Source organism: Porites lutea, chromosome 10 (genome assembly GCF_958299795.1).
Source record: "Porites lutea chromosome 10, jaPorLute2.1, whole genome shotgun sequence".
Taxonomy (NCBI): Eukaryota; Metazoa; Cnidaria; class Anthozoa; order Scleractinia; family Poritidae; genus Porites; species Porites lutea.
Genome location: NC_133210.1, coordinates 16247278 through 16268638, shown reverse-complemented (window position 1 = coordinate 16268638; position 21361 = coordinate 16247278). Strand labels below are relative to the sequence as shown.

At 39.6% G+C, this 21361-nt stretch overlaps 1 protein-coding gene across 1 annotated transcript; it reads right to left on the bottom strand.

The window, feature by feature from the left end:
• Positions 1 to 19618: 19618 nt before the first annotated feature.
• LOC140949589 (uncharacterized) lies at positions 19619 to 20443 on the bottom strand (the record flags this gene model as incomplete). The annotated part of the gene is made up of 1 exon (XM_073398748.1): positions 19619 to 20443. A coding segment is annotated over one exon (825 nt), but the record flags the coding sequence as incomplete, so codon positions are not given.
• Positions 20444 to 21361: the final 918 nt, after the last annotated feature.

The window sequence follows — 21361 nt, the reverse complement described above, 5'->3', positions numbered from 1 at the left end:
CCTGGGATGCCATCTATTGGGAACTTTGGCTTAAAGCAGTAACTAATTTTTTCGTTTTCTTCGGACAAAGGACCAATGCGCTCCCGTCCCCAGTCCTTTCCAAAAGGCACTTGTTAGCGTATTTCATCCTGGAAAGGTGTGCACCGGATGCCAGTCTGAACAGTCACGTGTGTATCAAGTGTGGCTCAAAACACCCTGCCGCACAGTGTTCTCTCAGTGAACCCAAAGGAAACCTCGTCAAAGCCAACATTTCAAACGTGGCGTCAAAAGTACACCCGTAGAGGTGGATCGGCTTAATTTTTTCTAAATGGCTACAACGCTTCACTTCTCCTATATTTATTTCATGGCTTTACTTTTGCTTTTGGCGTGGGATTTGTCGGGGAGAGGGGCGCGTCACAGTCTCCTAATCTTAAAAGCGCTTTAGAACAGCCACAAGTCGTACACCCTAAACTAGGTAAAGAGTGCGAGGCCGGGAGAATCAATGGTCCTTTCCTAAGCGCCCCTTTTCCCAAATTTGTTTGTTCCCCTTTGGTCATTGTTCCCAAAAAACCCTTAAGAATTTCGTTTAATGCAACACTTATCTTACCCCAAGAGCACGTCAGTGAATGATTTCATACCTGACACAAACTCCTCGGTTCGCTACGCTTCAATTTCTGATGCCATTAGGGTAATAATTAGGGGCTGGTTGCTTTATGGCCAAAACGGATATTAAATGCGAGTTCAGGATCATCCCGATTCACCCGTCCGAGTTTCCTCTATTAGGCATGAAATTGGATAATCAGTTTTAGTAAAATCCAAACTAGTGGTCTATTATCAATAATGCGTTCTGATTGGTTGAGCTACTACTAGGCTATATGTTATAGCCTACTAGTAGCGAAAAGCGCGCGCTTTTTGGCGGCAAAAAATGATTAAAGTCTAGCTTCAACTAGCTAAAAGATTTTTAATCTCGATATTTTTTGACCAGCTGGTTGGATTTTACTAAAACAATTATTCCCCTCGCATCATAGCCTCTGACTCAATAGCAAAGTCAGAAATAACGGAGAAAAAATGACGCTGAAGGTTATCCGGATTCCGGATCCGGAAATCTTTGCTTGTGGAATCCGGAATCCTGGGCTTTGGAATCTGGAATCCGGCTATAGGAATCCAGAATCCCGCCAACGAGTCGAATAGGGAATCCAGGTTGCTGAATATCCAATCCAAATCGGGTCAAATTGCCTGCCCTTCACGTGTGTATCTGATACCTTAAGAAACGTTGTCAGTATAACTTTACCGAGAAACTAGCGTCATAACAAAAAATTCTATTTGTTTTTTAATGATTTCACCAAAAATACTCTTTTGGCAAACTATTTTCAAAATTGATTTCAAAAGTTTCAGCGAGAAAAATGCGAAAAATAGAAAAGTTTAATATCGGCGTAAACATAGTCGCCCGATGGAAATTCTGCAATTCAGAGCATTTTCAAAACGCTTGTACGAAAAAAAAAAAAAAGGAAAAAAAGGTTGACTATACTTCATCTTTACACGGTTTGTTACACACGTTTTTCTCAAAGTTATTTTTCAAGTTCATGTTTTATCTTTGTCTAAGCTTTCTCTCTAATTTTTTTTTTCACCCGAGCAAAGAAGGTAAAATAAATCTTTCGTGCTTTGTTGAGAAAGTGAATTTTACCATATTCAGAAGTTGATAAGGTATATAAATCTAGTGACTGTGAAAGATTCTTTTGACAGAAATATTCTTTCTATGTTTTTCATAAAAAAAATCTTGTTTTTGGCCCACCAAAAGCGTGCGCGCTAGACGAAAATGTATCAAGTGCACTTTCACGATTTTTCTCTACTAGTTTCTTTCTTCAACTAACGTTGCTAGTAACACATTTTTCTCATCAGGATCTTCGCTGTCGTTTGTACAACCACTTTTTGTTCCTTTATTACTGATAGTTTTTACCTAAGGAACCTGACTTTTACAAAGCAGGCCATTTTAATACATCCGGTTTGGTGCTCTGGTGATTTCTAAATAAGGTGTACAAACTAATGTAAACAACGAGTGATCAAAATTTTCAGCCCCTCGATCGCTCTTGGCGTCGTCTAACCTGAAAACTGTCGGTCCTGTTGACCACATTCTGTTTTATTTGTATTTCCAAACCATCCAAGTAATCAGGAAGTACTAGGTAGAAATAACAATCTGAAAAACAGGTATCCTATAAACACTTATCAATAGCTTTAAACTTTAAGAAAATTGAACGAAAGCCTCAAAAGGGATTCATCGTAGCAACGTTTGAAGGAGACATTGCAAAAGTGCAGTGCCCTAGCTTTGAACTCTTATTCAATTAGTGTCTGCCTTCGGGACACAAATCACTGTGAACGGATCGAGGGAAAAAGTACCCGGGCCCCAAACGTACACGAAACAGATCATCCATCCGTCTCAAATAAAATCTTGGTGGAAGAATCGAGAGATGAACGCATATTTATAGTGCCCAAACCCCGCACGGGAAATCACAAATTGTGCTGCTGCGAGTCGATGCTCCCAGCAATTAACATCCAAAAGTTTGTCGCAGTGAGTGTATTTAACATTATATTCTTGTCAGGGGTTGTTGCAGTCTAAATTTGAATGAAATGTTATAATAGAAACTTAACACGAAGTTTTACTAAGTAAAAAGTGTGAATCAGCACGGTAAGAGAGCAGCGAGCAAAAGGAGGTAATGTACCGGTCAATTCTAAATCCGCCAATGCCCCCTCGGGCAGACCCACGGGCATTTGACTTTTTAAAAAAATTTTGGTCAAATTCCCTGGTATTTAGGCAGTTTAGCTGGTCAAATGCCCCACCGGCTAGCGCTTCAAAAAGTGTCAAATCATCCACCCACAAGCGAGTACCGCAAAAATTTTCCCATGCGTCAAAACCGTTTATTCAATTTAAATATCCTACTAAACGCAACCGAATTATCTAAAGTCTCTTAAATCTGTCTTACGGAGGTTTTCCATTTTAATAAAATTCTTCACTTCAGAAAGTCCACATTTAACGGGCTTTTTTGAAGAATTACGAAATCCTTTTGCTTGCGACGCTGACCATCGTTTTGACAATAAAATTAAATGCCCCACCGGGCGGGCCTCATTTTGGGTTGAATTCCCCACTGTACGGAGCAAAACTCCAGTCAAATGCCCGGGACATGCCCTGGTGAAGGGGTGGGGAGAGGGGGGGGGGGGGGGTGGGGATAGGCAGTTTTGGAATTGACTGGTACATGGAATGGAGAAATGAGTCAAATTGCACGTATATATTTTCGTCTAGCGCGCATCCTTTTAGCGAGCCATAAACACGATTTTCGAATGACAACCAGGGAATAGTAGTTCTGGAAGAGAACCACTTCACAGCCGCTAAATTTGCCCCTTGATCTTATAACTCTCTGAAACATGGCAAAATGCATGGTGTCAAGAAACTACGAAACATTACCTTCTTTGCTTGGGTGGGAGAAATAGGTAAAGAAAGCCTAGATTAAGATAAAAGTAATATTGCTTGAAAGTAACTTTGAAATATGTGTAACAAACCATACACCAGCTTTCGCTTTATTTGTACGAACGTTTTAAAAATACCCTAATTTGCATAATTTCCATCGGCCCTTCGACCAGTTTACGCCGATTTTAAACTTGCCTATTTTGCGCAAAAAAAGGAAACCCACTGAAAATTTTGTATATTATTTTTGAAAACAGTTTACCAAAAGGGAGTTTTGAAAGGAAGCGCGCCGGATTCTTCATGATTACGGCTCTTTCGCTGAAGTAGCGGCATCTTGAATTGAACTTTGGTAAAGGAGCGCTGTCTGCTCTGCATTGCTAAGCTGGGTTATAAGCAAGGGAAAGCCAATTTTGTGTCAACAGCCCAATAGTGGCAAAAAATCTTATATCTGGTGCAAGACAATACAAGATTCAGACTAGGCATAGTTACAGTGGATTGAAGTTAGAACGGGAGATAATTATTCTCTCTTGGCTACGCTTGAACGAAAAATCAACCATCCATTATTAAGATCTTCAAGAATTCAAGGGCTTAGAACTTGTGTTTCTCTATCGTGAAACAAAAAGTTAGCAGTACCTACCACCTAAGCCGCTTAGAAAGTTTCTCTAATGGCAGTAGTGTCAAAAGCTGCTTTCAATGCTTATGGTTTTCGACCATCTTTATAACGTGCATTTATGCAAGACTCTATTGCGACTTCCCAATTGTAATTACAGTCGACTCCCGATAACTCGAACCCTAGCTAAATCGAACCTCGCGCTAACTCGAACCAAACTCGATTTCCCCTGGATTTCCGTCATACTTTTACTGTAATTTTACCCTCGATAACTCGAACCCTCACTAACTCGAACTCCCGCTAACTCGAACCAATTTTCGTTTCCCCTCAGGTCATTTTCCATATAATTTTACCCTCCATAACTCAAATCATGTTTTGAGCCCTTAAAAAGTCGGGAAAAACGCCGTCCACTGGCGTCTGAAACATTGAATTTTGGATTTCCTATTAACGTGTTGTAGGAGTATAGTTTACTAATGGAGGCTGATGTTGATTGTCACAGGCTAACGTGAAGCAGCTTTACTTCTCCGCAAAACAGAAAAACGCATGCTCTATTTAGGCTATGTTTTGTTACGTTACGTTCTGATTTATAATCTAAAAGTATCTTTTAATTTTCACTTGACATTTCTACAATCAAATGTGATTAAAATGTTCAATGTTCAGTAAAAACTGTTTTTTACCTTACTCTCAGCTATTTTCTTCGAGCTCCCGATAACTCGAACTCCCGATAACTCGAACTTTTTTCGATTTCCCTTGAAGGTTCGAGTTATCGCGAGTCGACTGTACCTCAAGAAAAAAACTCGTATGCTAACAAGCTTGTGCAAACTGATTATCATACCGTCTGCCATTGACTTCACATATTTAATTAAAATACATTGGCTCTCCGCGACGCAGGTAACCGGAAATGAGGCCTTTTCTCTTTAAATACAAAAAGTATTCCTTGACGCTACCAAATTTGTGTTGCTAAGTGTTACTGTTAGAGATATGCTTTTCCCGAAAAGTAGCGCAAACTACCCAATAATGATGCAATAATACAAAAAGTCCATTTCTGATTGACGTGCGTCTTTGCTTAAGGTCCTCATGTCTAGACTATACCTGAGGTTGACATTTTTTTGTCAAGTGTAGCTTACAAAGGGCCCGGAAAGTTCGCTTTTAGGTTGTAAATTAAACTTGTTTGTTTAGTTAAAGCACTTTCGATAAGAGTTCAAAATATTCTAAGTGTCTTAAAACACGCTGGGTCAGCAAAACGCCTGAAACTGCACTCTATTTAACAGTTTCTATCCGTTATCTAAAACTTGGCAGGATGGCAGAACTTGGGCTGAAACCGTATGTTTTTTGTTTTTTGATTTTAACGGTTAATGACGCGAAAATGACGTCACAAGATTGACAGCAAAATTTAAATTTCAACTAATGACGTAACAAATGGGTAATTGCTAAAAAGCACGAACGGGATAGAAGCAAAAGTGAAAAAGTCTTTTGAAAAGCTCAATTGCTTCAAGAGATATAGCATTTTGAAATGTACTAAACTGTTTCTAAAAATAGTAAAAAAATGGGGGGAAATTTAAAAATCAAAGCTTAATAATTTCTTAACCAATTAAGCTTTACCGAAAAAAAAAGGATTGATTTGATTAGAAAATTATTTATTTGCTTCATCATTAGTTAAAATTTTAATTTTGCTTTCAATTTTCCCTCCAAAAACTGTTCACCATCGAAATTAAACAAACAACATTGTTTGGAATACAAAGTTTTACCATCCTGCCAAGTTTGAACTCAAACGGATAAACACTGTAAAAATACTGAAATGGGATAACTTGCTTACGAAAGGGAAAACTTCCACGCCCTTCTTATTTGCGCCCTAACTTTTTGGTGTTCCCTCCTACACACGCTATTTTGATTCTATTAAAGATTCTTGATTCTCGACTCTCGATTGTGACTCAAAAGTCAAAACCAGCTTGTATAGCATAACAAAAAGTGAGAAAGGATTGAACCTAGGACTCATTTCATAAGTAGGTTGAGTATAATCGTCCGGGTTAATAGGACTGTTTTTGACAGTGACTGACGTTTCGACAACCTCTTCGGTAGTCATCTTCAGAGTCAAAGAGTGCGTTCCTTTGGGTTGATCCGGATTAGGATCAGTGATCCGAGATCACTCGGATCATGGTAGATCAAATGAACTGATCATTCCTTGCCCAGAGTGGATTCATCGGTTCATTTGATCTACCATGATCCGGGTGATCTCGGATCACTGATCCTGCTGTGGTTCATCCCAAAGGAACGCACCCAAAGTGAGTTGTATCACTTCAGGTTGATGGTAATAAACTCTGGATATTGAGCTGATTGGTCAATTAAGTCGCGAGGTTATTGGTCGTCTGTCAGTTACGCCGTGATATTATTGGTGATGTTAAGCTGTTATGTTATTGTAAGTCATTATTACTCGTAATGTCATTGGTGCATTTCTATCCGTCTATTGTTGCAGTTAAACAGTCTTTTATTGTTAGTCAAATAGTCAGTTGTCCAGTCGTTCTCTCGTTTAGTTAGTTTTGCTTGATTCCGTCAATAAGTCGCTTATACAGTGCTGGTAACTGTTGACTACGATTCAGTGGCGGTTTTTCTAAGTTAGTATGCCAACTTTTTAGAGTGAGTAGTTGATAGTAGTCTGTAGAATACATAACACATGGCGCAAAGTCCCAATCGATTTCATTTGAATTCATGGTCGCACTTAAGGATTTCATTCACCTTCTCAGGCTCGGAGGAAGTTTTAATGTTGCCTAAGAAAAGATAAAAATAGTTTTTCGAGGTATGTCAATGATAACACTTTCATTATTAAGTAAGTTTTACGTCGATAAACCCCTATATTAAAAAGATAAATCTTTACAATTTTTTTTTCCAAGCAAACATTTGACGTCAAGTTTCGTTTACAACGTATACACAATTTTTTCCAACCGCCTCTTTAATTAAAAATGGTCACTCCCAAAGACCTTTTTAAAGAATTTACTTGAAATGATAATTAACCTTACAAGTCCCAAATGGCTTGCCTAGAGGTGTATGTGGTAAACAATTCTTGTTGGCTTGCTACATAGACACGTGCAGTTAGAAAATCCAATCAGAAATTATTATCAAATCAAAACGATGCTCCACGCCACATTCAAAAATTGGTAACTTCAATTGTGAGAGCTGGCGAAGGTTCCTTACGAAGGAGAAACAAGACTCTCTCGTTTAAACTGCCTAGCCGTCTTTCGAGCTTCAAAAAGGGAAAGCTATAACTATGAAAGCAGTCTGGGATGTTAAAACAAGTGCACAAGGTAAATTATTACTTGTTAAATTTATCGTCTGCACAGTTGCCTTGTGTTCCGACGAGGCCAACTTAAAATTAATTTTATTTATTACTTCGTTGTCGAATATTCCTGTTTTAAACTAATTTGTTCTCAGACAAGAAATAGCAAGTAGAAACGAAGCCAAATGCTCACTCAGTAAAATGTATTAGTTTACATTTTGAAAGCCCTGGTGCAGTTCGTACATGTTCAAACACGAGGCCGTCTAAAATACAAGCGAAGCTCAGTAGAGTCTCAAACAGCGAGATTTTGATGAAGTTTAACAACCCCGCCGGCAAAATAAGACCATAGCCCTGCTTTAGATGATACAGACCAGTAAACAGAAGCACCCGACGACTATTTTCTGTAAAATATCTCAGGGTTCGGAGTAGCAAAAATATTTCCTGGAATTCTATTGCTTGAGGACAGCTAACAATTTCTAGATGACCGTTCCATTCATGTACAATTTTCACGGCCTATCTAATAAATTCTCTACAATTTACTGAAGATTATATTTTTTTTCACACCTCACACCCCAGGCTAGACTATTTTTTCGTGGGAGAAAAAAACCCTACAATTTCTGGCTTCAAAAATGTGATGGAGAGAGGAATTAAAAAAAAACTTCCTCTTTCGCAATGCGATATTTCGTAAAAATTTTCGGGAAAATAATACTGAAGCCCATGCAATTTCGAAAAGGCTTAAGTTCCCCTAGGATGATCGAACATATACAAATTGTATAGCGCAGCTTAGAGTGCATTTGTGAAGGCCTAAAAGTACTCTGGATAGTCTAAAAACGTGTTGTCAATGCATTTGGGTGGAAACTGTCCTTGGGTGCTCCTAAATAAAAGCTGTAACGGAAAGCTTCAAAGTTAACTTTTGCAGAAGGTTTCTTTTTTCCAAGAATTTAAACAAACATTTCTACTTAAAAGAATGAAGAAAAAGTAAGTAACCTTGCACTTAAACGTAATTCAGTAAAGATGGGAAAATGTGACTTGGTACTTTCGGTTGTCAAAGTTTTTAGCTGGGCAATTTCGAGCAACTCTTTTTGTAAACTTGCTACATAACTGGAGTTTTAGCATTGACGTGTGTACCTACTAGAAATTTTGACTTTTAGATTGCCATATAAAGTGGTAAGTAGTGATCAGTTTTCGCATAAGTCAGATAGTTTTCATTTTCTTTGACCAGAGTTTGGCTTAATTAACTTGATGAAAATCAACCAACCATTTGCAATCAAACCTTCTCAAATGACCACCTCATATGATGTTACTGCATCACGCGTGATCTCTCGTGCGAACATATTGCGGCCGCTTATGGATTGTTACTATGGTGATGAACATCGCAATTCTTATTATAAAATGGAAAAGATTCCAAAAGATTGTCAGCACAGGCCCGTATTAGTTTTCAGGGCATGAGAGTTTTCAACTGCAACTGAATTTGAAAAATAAAGTATTTCCGTTTTTTTTTTCCGTTTCTCTTTGCATAACTAGCTCTTTGAAGCTTTTACAGCCTTTTCACTACTATTACCTCAGCTTTTCATCTTTTTAATTTTCAGCCGTCAGACCAGACTATCTTCATCAGTCAGACCTTCCGGATTAGCCCATGGAACAGACCACAACAGCAGCCCACAAGATCCGTCCCAGATCAGACCACCACACCAGACAATCGGAGCTGTCTCAGATCTGACCACAGATCAGACCATGCACCAACTCCCACACCAGACCATTCTCTGACCAGACCACCAAAATCAGCTCATCAGATCAGACCACCACCGCGACACCAGACCAGCAGATCAGATCAGCCCAACAGACTACCATCCTTGACTGCTCCACTTCAAATCAGCACGGGACACCCAACCTCTTGAAATCGTACAGGTCAGGTGCATTGTTTGTGGGCTGGGTCAAGGGGGTATATAGTGCTCTGGATGAACCTTGCAAAGCATACTTTCCACACACGTTCGGCCTGAAGTTTTCGGACATCTTTTTCGGTTTAACTTAACTGTAGTTAGATCATTTATCGGGTTTCCCAGGGGTGGTAAGGGCCTCCCCTGCCCTTTTTTATAAGTTGGGTTCCTTTGCAGGTGTTCGGTCAGCGACATAATTTCGGCCTTAGGATTTGGCTTGGCTTCTAAAAAACGGTTCGGCTTCGTTTTTTCGCACTTTTTTCAGATGGACTCATTGTCGATTTTCGTCGTCGTCGGCGTCGTCGTCTTCGCCACCGCTGTCTCCCGCTTAGTTGCGCCAAATCCAATTTCACGCTGCACTTGATAGTCATTGCGCTGGGCAAGTGAAGCATTCACTCGCAAGGTTCAACCAGACAGTGACTATTTTAAGACGTAACTTAGTAAACTAGAGACGTAAGACCATGCAGCTACAGTGAGAGGACCTCCTTTGGCCTCCGCTTACAGGCTCGATGGTCTCTCTGGTTACAGGTCGGTAGTCAGGTTAGTCTCGCAATTTCAAGTCTGCTCCTAGTTATACCAATTTGACTTTTTATGTGAAACAGTACAAATGCGAAGCGAAAATTTTTGATGCGAGTTGATTTTCAGACTCTGAACTTGTGAGGGTAGATAAGTTGACAGGACTGGTCTTACAAAGAAGGTAATTTGCGACCAGGTGTTTCTTCCCGCGAAGAGCCAACACCTTGTTGCTGGTTGCCAGGGCAATATGAGACAATCCACACACCACAGGCTAGATCGTTTACAAATCGTAAGCGTAGGAAGTCTTTGAGATTAATCTACGATGCAGTTTCATCGCTGGAAGAGCACGAAAGAGCCGATCGGCCTTTAGGCAACGTTAGTAGCCTGCGAAGTGATTACGAGAATGCAACAAGGCCGAATATTACGGGGACACACATGTGGAGGTCCACCATACCTTGATATGCGTGCCCCTGGATGGCATTCAGGTGAAAACCTCGCAGGTTATAGATAGTTTTTCAGAAATAGTTTTTCAGGAATAGCAGGAGAGGATACTCTGGCGTGGCATCGTTGACATTAAGACGATTTAGTTGGTCTTCTTGTTAATTTTGACTTGCTGGAGAGTTTTCTTCTTAGAAAGCCCTGCATTGCACAACGTAGTCACAGATCGTCTACAAATGGTAGACGTACGTAGTCTTCACGTCGGCCGTGTGTGGCTATTGGTTTGTTAGTCATCGTCCGAGATTGGCCTGCAGTGTTCTACCCCCGACAGCTTTGGAAGTACTTCATGACTGGGAGTGAATCCTAAAGCAGCACGCGGTCTATTTGCTTTTCTCCCTGAATTTTTTAACATGAAATGTTTGCTCTTGGATTTGGATTGTGGATCCCAGTCTCCCTGGTCTTTTGATGGAGGAACATGACAGATTACAGCCGTCCATATAAGGCAGGGCTGATTGATGCTGGTACAAGTTTACGCAAAGCTGACTGGTTTGGTCTGATATAGCAAAATCGGCTCATTGAGTTTCCTCGTAACGCTTTGTTTGTAAGAAGCTAAGGTTCGTAGCTTATGTAAACATTGCACTACATCAATCAGCCCAAGTAGTAATCCAATGTGGCACAAGGTATGTAGATTTTTTTTATTTTATTTAGGCGATCAAATTTTCGGCTCGGTCCATTCGTCTTTTTTCGGTTTTCGATTCGAATTTTGATCTGATTCCGGATTCGGCTTCAAAAAATGTGAAGGCTTGGTATAGACAAAGATTCCATAGCAAGCCGCCAAATATCCCTGCGTACCGTCCGGGGGATCCTGGTGTGTTTCATTCGAGGCGTCAAGGTTTTATGAACGCATGTCACACTCCTCGGTCTTGCTTGGACTCAAATTCTTAGAAGCGCACCCCATCTATATAGACTACTTAACTTCTGTAAAGAGCCAGCTCAATTTAATAAAAACACTTTATCTAATGTGTTTTCTGTGTGTTTTTTTCCTTTTAAATTAAAGCTTAATCTTTAGAGTAATTAATTATAAGTACTAATGTTTATTTGATTTGCAGGGATATACTACAAAATACGTATTGTAATAACTGAAAAAAAAAAAATAATAAAAAAAAATAAAACAGTGAGTTGTTAGTGAGATGTCAATAATAAAAACACTAAGCTAATGTGTTGTCTGTGTGTTTTTTTCTTTTTATTTAAAGCTAAACCTTTAGAGTAATTAATTATAAGTACTAATGATGATTTGATTTACAGGGATATAGTACAAAACATATGTTGTAATAACGGCAAAAGAAAATAAAGCAAAAATAAAACACTGAGTTGTGAGAGTGGTGTCTTTTAACTACGCACATTGAGTGACATTTGAGTGTCGCATCGGTGTGTTCGCTAGCCAATAAAACAAAAATAACTAACTCATTTTATTTCAGGTGCGTCAGAAATCAATAAGTTTACCTTTTTCGGACTCTTCCGCCATTTTTTTCTCGGGTTAATAGACGCACATTTTTTTGGGCGCGCCCTGTCAAGATGGCTTCTTTTTTACAACTTGGATGCGTTCTTGAAGAAATGCATAGGACTACCTATTTGGAAGTCGCACGTGAGGTCCTGAAGGAAGGGCAGGAACTTTAATATCAAGGTTAATGTGGTTGAATTGTACGTAATTAAAATTTGATGACAAATAAAGTTTAACAAACGAAAGGTATATCAATAGCCTGTTTGTTTGTTTGTTTTCTTTTCTCGTTAAACAATTAAACCAACAAAAAGTGTGAGGATGTTGTAATGGAGTTGCTTCTCAGGAAAAAGAAATAAAGTATGACCAACATAATGCCGCTTCACCATTGTATTCTTTCTTTAAACAGACGATAATAAATACTTTAAAAAAATTATATTTCAGGAACATCAGACTTCGTCTTTTAAACCTTTTTTTGCTCGAACATCGCCTCCTCGAAGACGTTTTTTTGGGCGCGCCCTCTGAAGACCGACCACAGTAAACTGAATGCATTTGACGTATACTTTCTAAAAGTTCATTTGGAAGTTTTTTCTTGCTGCGTTCCCGAAGAAACGCATATAGACGCTGATTACGACTGGAAAACAACACAAAGTTCTTATTCATTCCTGAAGAAACGCATTTGACGTGTACTCTCTAGAAGCTCATTTGGAAGTCTTTTTCTTGCCGCGTTCCTTAACAAACGCACATCGACGCTGATTACGACTAGAAAACAACACAAAGTTCTAAAGGTAAGACAGATATCTGTTTATGCTTTAACTGCTAGATTATCTCTTTGGATTTCAGCTTTTGTGCATGAAGTTTGCGATCGACAGCAGGAGAGGCAAGGAAGAATGAAACGGAACGTGAGTACGTTAAATCTGATTGTGCTTATACATGCACTATCCCCAGATGATACTAAATCTTCGTTCACGCCCTAGTGGGATTCAAAGCTACGACATTTGTTTATTTACCGGTGCTCCAAATGTACCAAATAATGCAATTTTCAACACTTGGGAACTCAAACGATGATGGCTGAATTCAAATCTCTTTGATGATTGCTGACAGTAGTATAGCAGACAATTCCAAGGCCTTTTAAGGAAATGGAGTTTACAATTAGTTTCCAAGTGCGCAACAAAGCCAGTGTTTTGATGTTTTTGATTCTGTTTTTAGAAATATTTTATTTTAAAGGTCGAAGACGTTCAGCCGTGATATGGCGCATCAGCTGTGATCTGCAACCTGTAAGTACCAGAATATAGGAAAACCTTCGTCTTCAAGAGGATAAACAAGCTTACCCAACGAGTCAGTCGTGCCCCTACTACATCAAAAGTCGTAACTCAGGGGCGGATCCAGGATTTTTTTTTTAGGAGGGGGTGCACTCGTCTCTTGCTCTACTTCAACACCAATAAACCACATAGTTTTTTTTTTTTTTTTTTGCAGAATACCAGTTGTATTAGAAAACCGCAGGTCATCTCAGGGGGAGGGGGGGTGCGCACCCCCTGCACCCTCCCCCTAGATCCGCCCCTGTAACTTCATAGGTAAATACTATTTTCCAGTGGGATTCCAACCCATGAACATTGCTTCATTAGTAAGCAAATCAATATGAAAGATCCGAGGTAAGTACCGGAAAGGTAAAGTATGTTTACCCAATTATTTTGAAACTACTTGGAAAAAAGCCTTTGGTTATCATTTTCAAGCCTTGACTTTCACTCTAACAGTCATCTTATTCAAAGCTCTACAAAGGTAATTAAATGTCACGTTTAAATGAAATGCAAATCCAAGAGGTCATATCCGAAACAGCGGTTTGGCTAAATTGTATAGAAACATGGGAAAACTTTTGCTTGCATTCCTAATCCACGGTCTTGAGAAACCGTGCATTTAAATACCAGGGAAGAAAACCAGGGAAGAAAACTGATGATAAAAGAACTCACTATGTGCATTTGACCAACTTGTGAACTTACGAGGCACTAGAGAACAGGAGGATGCTATGCTGGCTACAAGTAGCTTTTAATTGAATTGCCTAGAGACAAATCGTAACTTTCATTTGAAGGTCACTATATTAAAACACTTCCTCTCTCCTTCAGGGGACTTCTTATCCATAAACTGGGAAGATATGAATTGCCTCAGTCATAAGCTTTCCGTGCTTTACTTATTAAAGCTGTAAACTGCAAAGGAAGAACAGAATACACATTCTATAGTAAGATACCATGGGTTTCAATATCCATATAAAATGGATCAGTTTTGCTTAATTCAATTGCATACAAAACAAAATAGAAGTGGGAATAGGCACTGAAGGCACCTTCACACCTGCCCCTATGATAAATTTGAGGCCATAAAAAATACACCACGAAAATACTCTGCAGCTATAGTAAAATAATAAGCCTGAGAGGTTCTTGTTTAAAAAAAAATAAAAAAAGGTGATTCCAAGCTGTTTCGTCCCAACAGCACTCATGAGGAAAAGAGTGCAATTCAAGAGTCCATATGTCATATTGGAGGAAGATTGTGGATGCATGTAATTGCCCTACTCTACCACCCCACGTGCAGTAGAAACCAAGCAATGATGAACTTTAAAGTACGATAAACTCAATAATATTTAAGTAAGGCCCATGTTTAAACAGACTGTTTTTCGCACCGCTTTCCCAGGCATTTTCGCCAGCAAACACTGATCGTTGAAGAAAAAGAATTCAGCCAATTCTATAGGGCTTAAACTCGACAACTTGTTCTTCTACTAGACTTTTATCCCACATATTTTACTTTGTAAACCGGCCATAAACAGCGGAGACATTGAACTTGGCCCTTTGTTTTGACGAGGAAGTAGTAACATCATTCTCGGTCGTTGAATCACTGTGACGGTTTAACGCGCGGTCTGTACGAACTGAACTCCTCCAAAGCATTTATAAAAATAAATTGTGGTTGTTGCAGTCAGAGTTTGTTGAGCAAACCCTATGGTGTCACCATGGAAATAATTGTACGACTTTGTCAGCACTACTTCGTATATAGTAACAATCATTTTTAAGGAATAATAAAAATCAGTAGTTTATTTGTTCTAATCAGTATTGGGTTCGTACTGAATGAACATGCGTGAAATAAGATCAATATGTAGCCAAATGTGCGAACCATGATGTAAAGTGAGAAAGCTATTTTACAATTAAAAAGATATGTTAGAGAGATGTAAAATTTATCAATTCGGCTCCGAACGTAACAGCAGAACTTTGGAACTTCTGAATTTTTCTAAATTAATGCCAATGACTTCGCTGATTTCATAGCTTAACATGTAACATATTCAGCAATAACCTTATAATGCATGAAGACTTTTAGGGGTTCCAAGGAAATGTTTTGCCTGATCTGAATTTGTCTGAACAAAACAAAAAATTAAAACGTGATAGTGGCTATCTGCTATCTAGCTTTCAAACCTTTACAATGGTTCAATAAACATTCGTTCAGTTCTGCAGGCACAAAAACAGATATTCAGGGTAAATGCATGCGCTCGGCGTAAAGCGCTTTCACATATCACTGCTTGCGCACTTTGAAACGGTGACAATCGTCAGATGATAAGTAGCGCGCGCTATTCTGGGGCCAGCCTAACCGACCCCACAACTTAGCGAGCAAGCAGTGTTTTCCATTCTTTTAGTCTAGATAAGCTAAGAGGTTATTTCTATCAGCTTAATAGTTTAATATTTTTCCTCGTATTTATATAAGCTAGCAGGCCTTAAAGCCCCAAAGGCAGTTGGTTTTTGGGGGTTCACGTGTCCGGCCGTGGTGTTCTCGTATTTTTATTTAGATTTTTTTTAAGGCACATGCATTCTTAAGAGCGACTTTCTGTAAATACCACGGATAGGTGTGCAAGATGGAAAAATCGAAATCTCCCAAACTTTGTCACATTAAAGCCCTTATGAAACTGTTTAAGAAAATACAAGATTCAGTTTCTTGTGATTGATATTTTCCAAAATAATAATTTGTTTTTAATTTTCACCTCCGAGAGGCCCTCAAACCACCGAAAAATGCGCTTCGCATCCTCGCGTGATGAATAGAAACGAAAACAAATACCATGACTATTACGATATAAAATGATTTTATGACCCTTCCTTTGTACGAAAACGTTGTTATAATTTCAAAAGATTCCAGTCTGAATTTTTAATTATTTTTCAAAACCACCCTCTAAAAGAGTTTTATTACGACTATCAATTTTGCTATTTTTCAACGACAAAAAACCCTTCCTGGTACATGGCTTTCGTTCTGCAAATGCTATTCCAGAGAAAGAGCAATCCTTGTTCTTTCAATTTATGAAATAAAATTTTGGGGCAATTCAAACGGCAAGTTTTGAGAACTGAAAACATTAACGGTACTTGCGTGAAATTTACAATTTTTGAACTTGCGGTTGTAATGACGAATACAATAGTAAAGTTGGACAGCAGTTTCAATTCTTCGCGAATTTGATCCTTTTCCACCAGTTCAAAAACTAAACAAACGATTATTGACTTCATAGTGGCAACTATCCGAAAGGAACAGCATTTTTATTGTGCGAAATTGAGCTGTAAACATCTTGACAACACTTCCCGTACGTGCGTATTTGTTTACTTTGAAGCCTGACGACTTGTGCCAGTCATTATCGCAATATTCTATAAATAACAAGTATGCATCAAAATGTTCGCATTTCGTCTGAAAGAAATCGTAAAAGCAATGACGGAAGAACAAGACAAACATTTACTCACCTCCAATATATATTTCTTTGAAAAAAGACCAAAGTCCCGCAGCTAAACTAGATTGCGTGACATTCTCTTTGACTAGAACAAGTAAGAAGGGGTGGGGGTTGGGGTTGGGTCCAAGGCAGACAAAACTTTCCCCAGTGCTTCTGATTGACAATGCATTCCTACCATAATCGCTAAGAAAAAGCTGCGTAGGCTTTCCAATATAATACTAATAATAATAATAAACTTGGGAGCAGGTGCCGATCTCTTGTTGGGAATTAAAAAATTCCCCTAATCCCAACCCCTTCCCCACCCAGTAGTTACTTATTACCTGGCACAAAATAGTCCAGTTTCGAATTAATCGCGGCCGCTGAATAGAAGCACTGAAGACTCATTTATACAGGGTTAGCCTTGGCCTAAAGTAAAATATTCACAAATACCAGCTAGAAGGTGCCGGAATTTCAGTATAAAACAATAGACACGGTTGTATACAAGTCTTCTTCTGACTGGATTTTGTGAATATATATTTACCTTTGATCGAGGCTCACCCTGTACAAATGAATGAACGCCTGGGAAGAAATAAGTGATGGAATAAGGATCTGAAGGAATTTTCCGGCACGGGATCCTGGCAGGCACAATTTTGAGCATCATACTATAACTGGGGCATCAGGCATAATGTTCGATACTGCAGTAGGAATATACAAAGTTGATAAAAGTCGTGGGCCTGATTTCCCGCCACTTATCAGTTTTTTTCTTTCAAACGTAAAATCATAGAATGTTGAGGCTGAAATGTTAATTTGATTAGTCGGTACCGACCCTAACTGTTATGACAACTGCATGCCACGAGCAGTTCCCCAGTTTACCTGCCTTGTGCATGTCACATAAGTTGAAATTGTCGAAAACAATTGGGTGCCTTATTCCCACCTCCTCTAACACAACTGCGCGAACATTTTCGTGCGCGATTTCCTCTTCAACGGCCATAATATCCTCTTCTTGATCAGATTCTGGATCTTCTAAATGAGAATGCCGGAGTTTAGAGGCTCGTCTTGAAAAGTATGACTGAATTTGCTGTTCGGTCAAAAATTCACTTACAGTGAACAGCTTTTCCCCTTGGTTTCGTGCGTAACGCATGTCACGTGCAACATCCAAAGGATCAAGTTTCACTCCTGTTGCTTGCCCGACGTTAAATTTCCCCTCTAAGTACTGTCGCTGGAAATCACTAAACCGTGTTGCCTTTCTAGCGGATCTTAAAGCCCACCCTTGTGGAAGAACCTCAGTTGTTACCGGGCATTGACTTGACTCAGCTTTCACGGCCGGATGGCAGGTTGTTCGCCTCACAGAGTAATTTATCATGGTATAATACTTTGGCCTTGTCCATAAGACTTTCTCTGACCGGTAGAAACTCACATTGCCCATACAGCAAGTGATTTTCCAAAGCATAGTGACGCTGATACATCTTAACGCAACCCTCGTGCGGACAAGAAAACATAGCGCTCAGGTCTCGGTTTTCTTCCTTCTCATCTGGATGTTGTTCACCAGTCTCTTGAAAACTGGGTTTTGGCTTATCGACCGCCTGAGATACTTCTGAGAAGTCCCCTGAGGAAAACTGGCCCTCAAAGCTGGGCGGCTGTGAGTAATCTGGAACTAAAAAACCAAAATGAAAATGAAATACAATTACACAAGTTTCAGCTCCGCAAATGGACAGTGTTTTGTTTATTGTTGTTGTTGTTGTTGTTTAGGGGTATTTCGCGCGAAGGATAAGTAATAGGTGGTAAACTAGAGTGTGGAGCACGAGTATAACTTCAATAAGAAAAGGAGTTTTTTTTATCCTAGTGTGTTTTTTCTTGTCACTGTTTTTTTTTTCTTCTTCTTATAAAAAATTTCATGCCGAGCGTGACGGCAGCATAGAACCTTGTACTCCACATTTAAGGTTAAATATGTTGAATAAATGAAAAAACTTTTCCCCATTTGTTTTGCATACCTGGTACCTTCTTTCCCTCGCCAACATTGTACGCTTTCCAAACAGTGACAGTTTTCTCAGAATACAAAAAGTTGTTTAAAGAGTTAACGCCAGACCACTTCAGTGAAAATTGAGCATCCCTTTCGGTACTATAGGCACCAGCAATAACCGCTCTTACATTTGGTATCCCACCATTTGAAAGCATGGCATTCAAGAAGTCATTAGCATTCAACACATCATGACCTTCGTTGATGTATCTCCTTACATGGGCTTTGACAGTAGCCGCCTTTCTGTCGCAAGGACCTTTCCCTCCCTGGGGATCGCTGAAGTCAACCCTTCGTACTGCGATACCAGTTTTAGATTCCATTTGAGCACAGCTTGCCAGCATTTCAGCAGAATGGTAGCAACCGGCGTTGTCTTGCCGTAGAAAAGCAGTTGTCAATTCAGGATGCTCAAGTTTCAGGGTCCGTAAAGTATGTTCAGTTATTCGCACAACAGTGTAGCTGTCCTGCTTGCAGTTCTCCAAAACATGCACAAATGCCTGGTGTTGAAAACATTGCTTGATCTTGCGCGCAACCACACTTATGTGCCACGAAATTCCCCGCTTACCAAACCAATCAGATTGCGACTCTCGGTATTTTTGTGGGAGGAATTTCATGACCCAATCCTGATTTACGTGAACAGACCTTTCATCAAGGATATTCAGAATGGATGTTCTTGCCTCGTCCTGCCTGCAACAACTTCGAAGCTGATGTGCTTTCTACCCTTTGATGCTGTCTACCGCTTGTCGGCAAGAATACGTCAAATCGTCCAATTCCTCTGGACTCACTTCGCTTTCCACAAAATAATTTTCGACTTTTTCTAGAACGTCCTTCAGGGTCTCACATTGCATACAGCGTTTGTCACGTGAATGATTGCACGTGCTTTTAAATGGACCCTCCTCACTATCACTCAAAGCATACGTACTGCAGTGATCCGCAATGGTTGCAGATTCAGGAACATGAGCCTGGAAAAATGGCAAAAATATTTTGAGACAATGCACTATAACTTGGTAATAAGTAATTGATTCGAAAAAGATTGTCATTGGAAAGCATAAAAGCAGAAGCGAGTGCATTAATATCAGGCTCTTGTTTGATCTTGTGAACAGCCACTTCAAAAAACTGCTGACTGTCGCCTATGCTCTCGCGCTTTCACAATATGGCAAGCCTTTTCAAATCACATACTTTGATTACAACTGATATACCTTATATTCAGCCTTCAAGTAATGCTTTGCTTCCTTAAGAGATTTTTGATAATGGCTCACCAGGTCCCTTCTAAGACCGTACTCTCCTAAACGGTCCAAAATTTGGTGCAAATCATCAAATCTTTTCGCTCCCTCTGCCGCAATGTAATCGAGTCCTTGCAAGGATTTCCTAACCGTTGCGCTACAACAAGACAAAATGCGAAGGATGGTCGACGGACTAAATGGCTTGAAATTTGTTTCATAGCAGTACTGCATGTATTGCTTAACAATACGCTGTGGTATCATATTACGTATCACATTGGGTGTCACCAAAACTTTACCAGTCGAAAGATGTAAGTACCGCTGGCCAAAAGGGAGGTCTTGAATAATGTGGGGGCTTGTAATGAATGATATGAAATGGTCCAGCTGATTGGTGTCCACACGCATTCTTGGGCTTTTTTGCAGGGGTAGTGGAACACCTCGGCCGTACTCTATTTTGTGCTTCCTGGCTATGGCAAAGTTGAATTCAGTGATGCTGGGTATGTAGGCCTGGATTTTCTCTAAGGAAGTAAGGTCCGCCATGACAGATAATATTTGACGGCGCGTCGCCCAGCTTGATGCGTTGTTGTACGTTTCAGCCAAGGCCTTCAAATATTTCCTATCTGACTGAGACTCCTCTGCTATCCCCAAAGCTTTCTCCACAGACTTAGATTCCTTTAGCGCCTCCCATAACGGACCAGCATCACAAGGTGCAATCACATTCAGAGCTGCTACAATTGATTCTTTAGCTTTTGATACGCGACTTCTTCTAGTGCGCAAACTTGTGTCTTGCCATTATTTCTTGTACACGCCAACAGTACTTCCAAAGTTGCAGGCACTTAAAAATTCATTTAACTTTTTTCTCTGTGCTCCTACTGTACGTTGGTCCTCGGCACCGGAAGACTCACTACTGTTGCCTGTATCTTCTGGAAGATAAAGACTTGTTTCCTCCTCAATAAAGAGTTGGCCCATTGATTGAGACAGTTGGTCGGCCTCCTAATGAAAAGACACCTTATTACTTAGCCAATGCCAAAAGGGAAATTAAAAGTGCCTAATCCAGTTAAAGGTCTCTATAATTACATATTTTTAGAAGCGTTCTATTCCAAAAACAATGAAATTTAATCAATGCACTCATGTTTAAATACTCCTTCAGTTGACAAGTGTTGAATCACATTCGTACCCAGTCTTCCGATCGTTTATAAATTTGGCCAATTGTAACGTCATACATATTACTCGACTCCTCCTTATCTGAAATCTCGTAAGTTTCTAGTGAGTCCCCTAACACGTTCTTCCGGAGAGAAGTCCGCACATTGATAAAACATTTGTTAAATTTAAAAGTTGTTTTTTCGTGCCGCTAGTTTGAGGCTACAAATGTTTTTTTGCTTTTTTTCTAAGCTTTCCGGTTCCTTCAGTTCCACACCCGAAATTTGAAAAGCAACTATAATATACCGACTGTTAGCCTAGATATATCGTTCTTTTAACCGCACAACTTGACCCTGGTATAATTTAACTTACAACGTCAAGTCGCGGCTCTCCTGGACTTGAGGAAGTGGATTCTGGCTCTTCGCAATCCTTATCTCCACGTGTTTCATCTTGGGATTTAGGCGCTGTTAATGTTACCTCATCGTCTTTCCTTTGAATGCTTAGTCTTGTTCGACATTGTTTGCATGTGGCTAACATTGGAATAAACAGATTAACTGTCTGTCATTA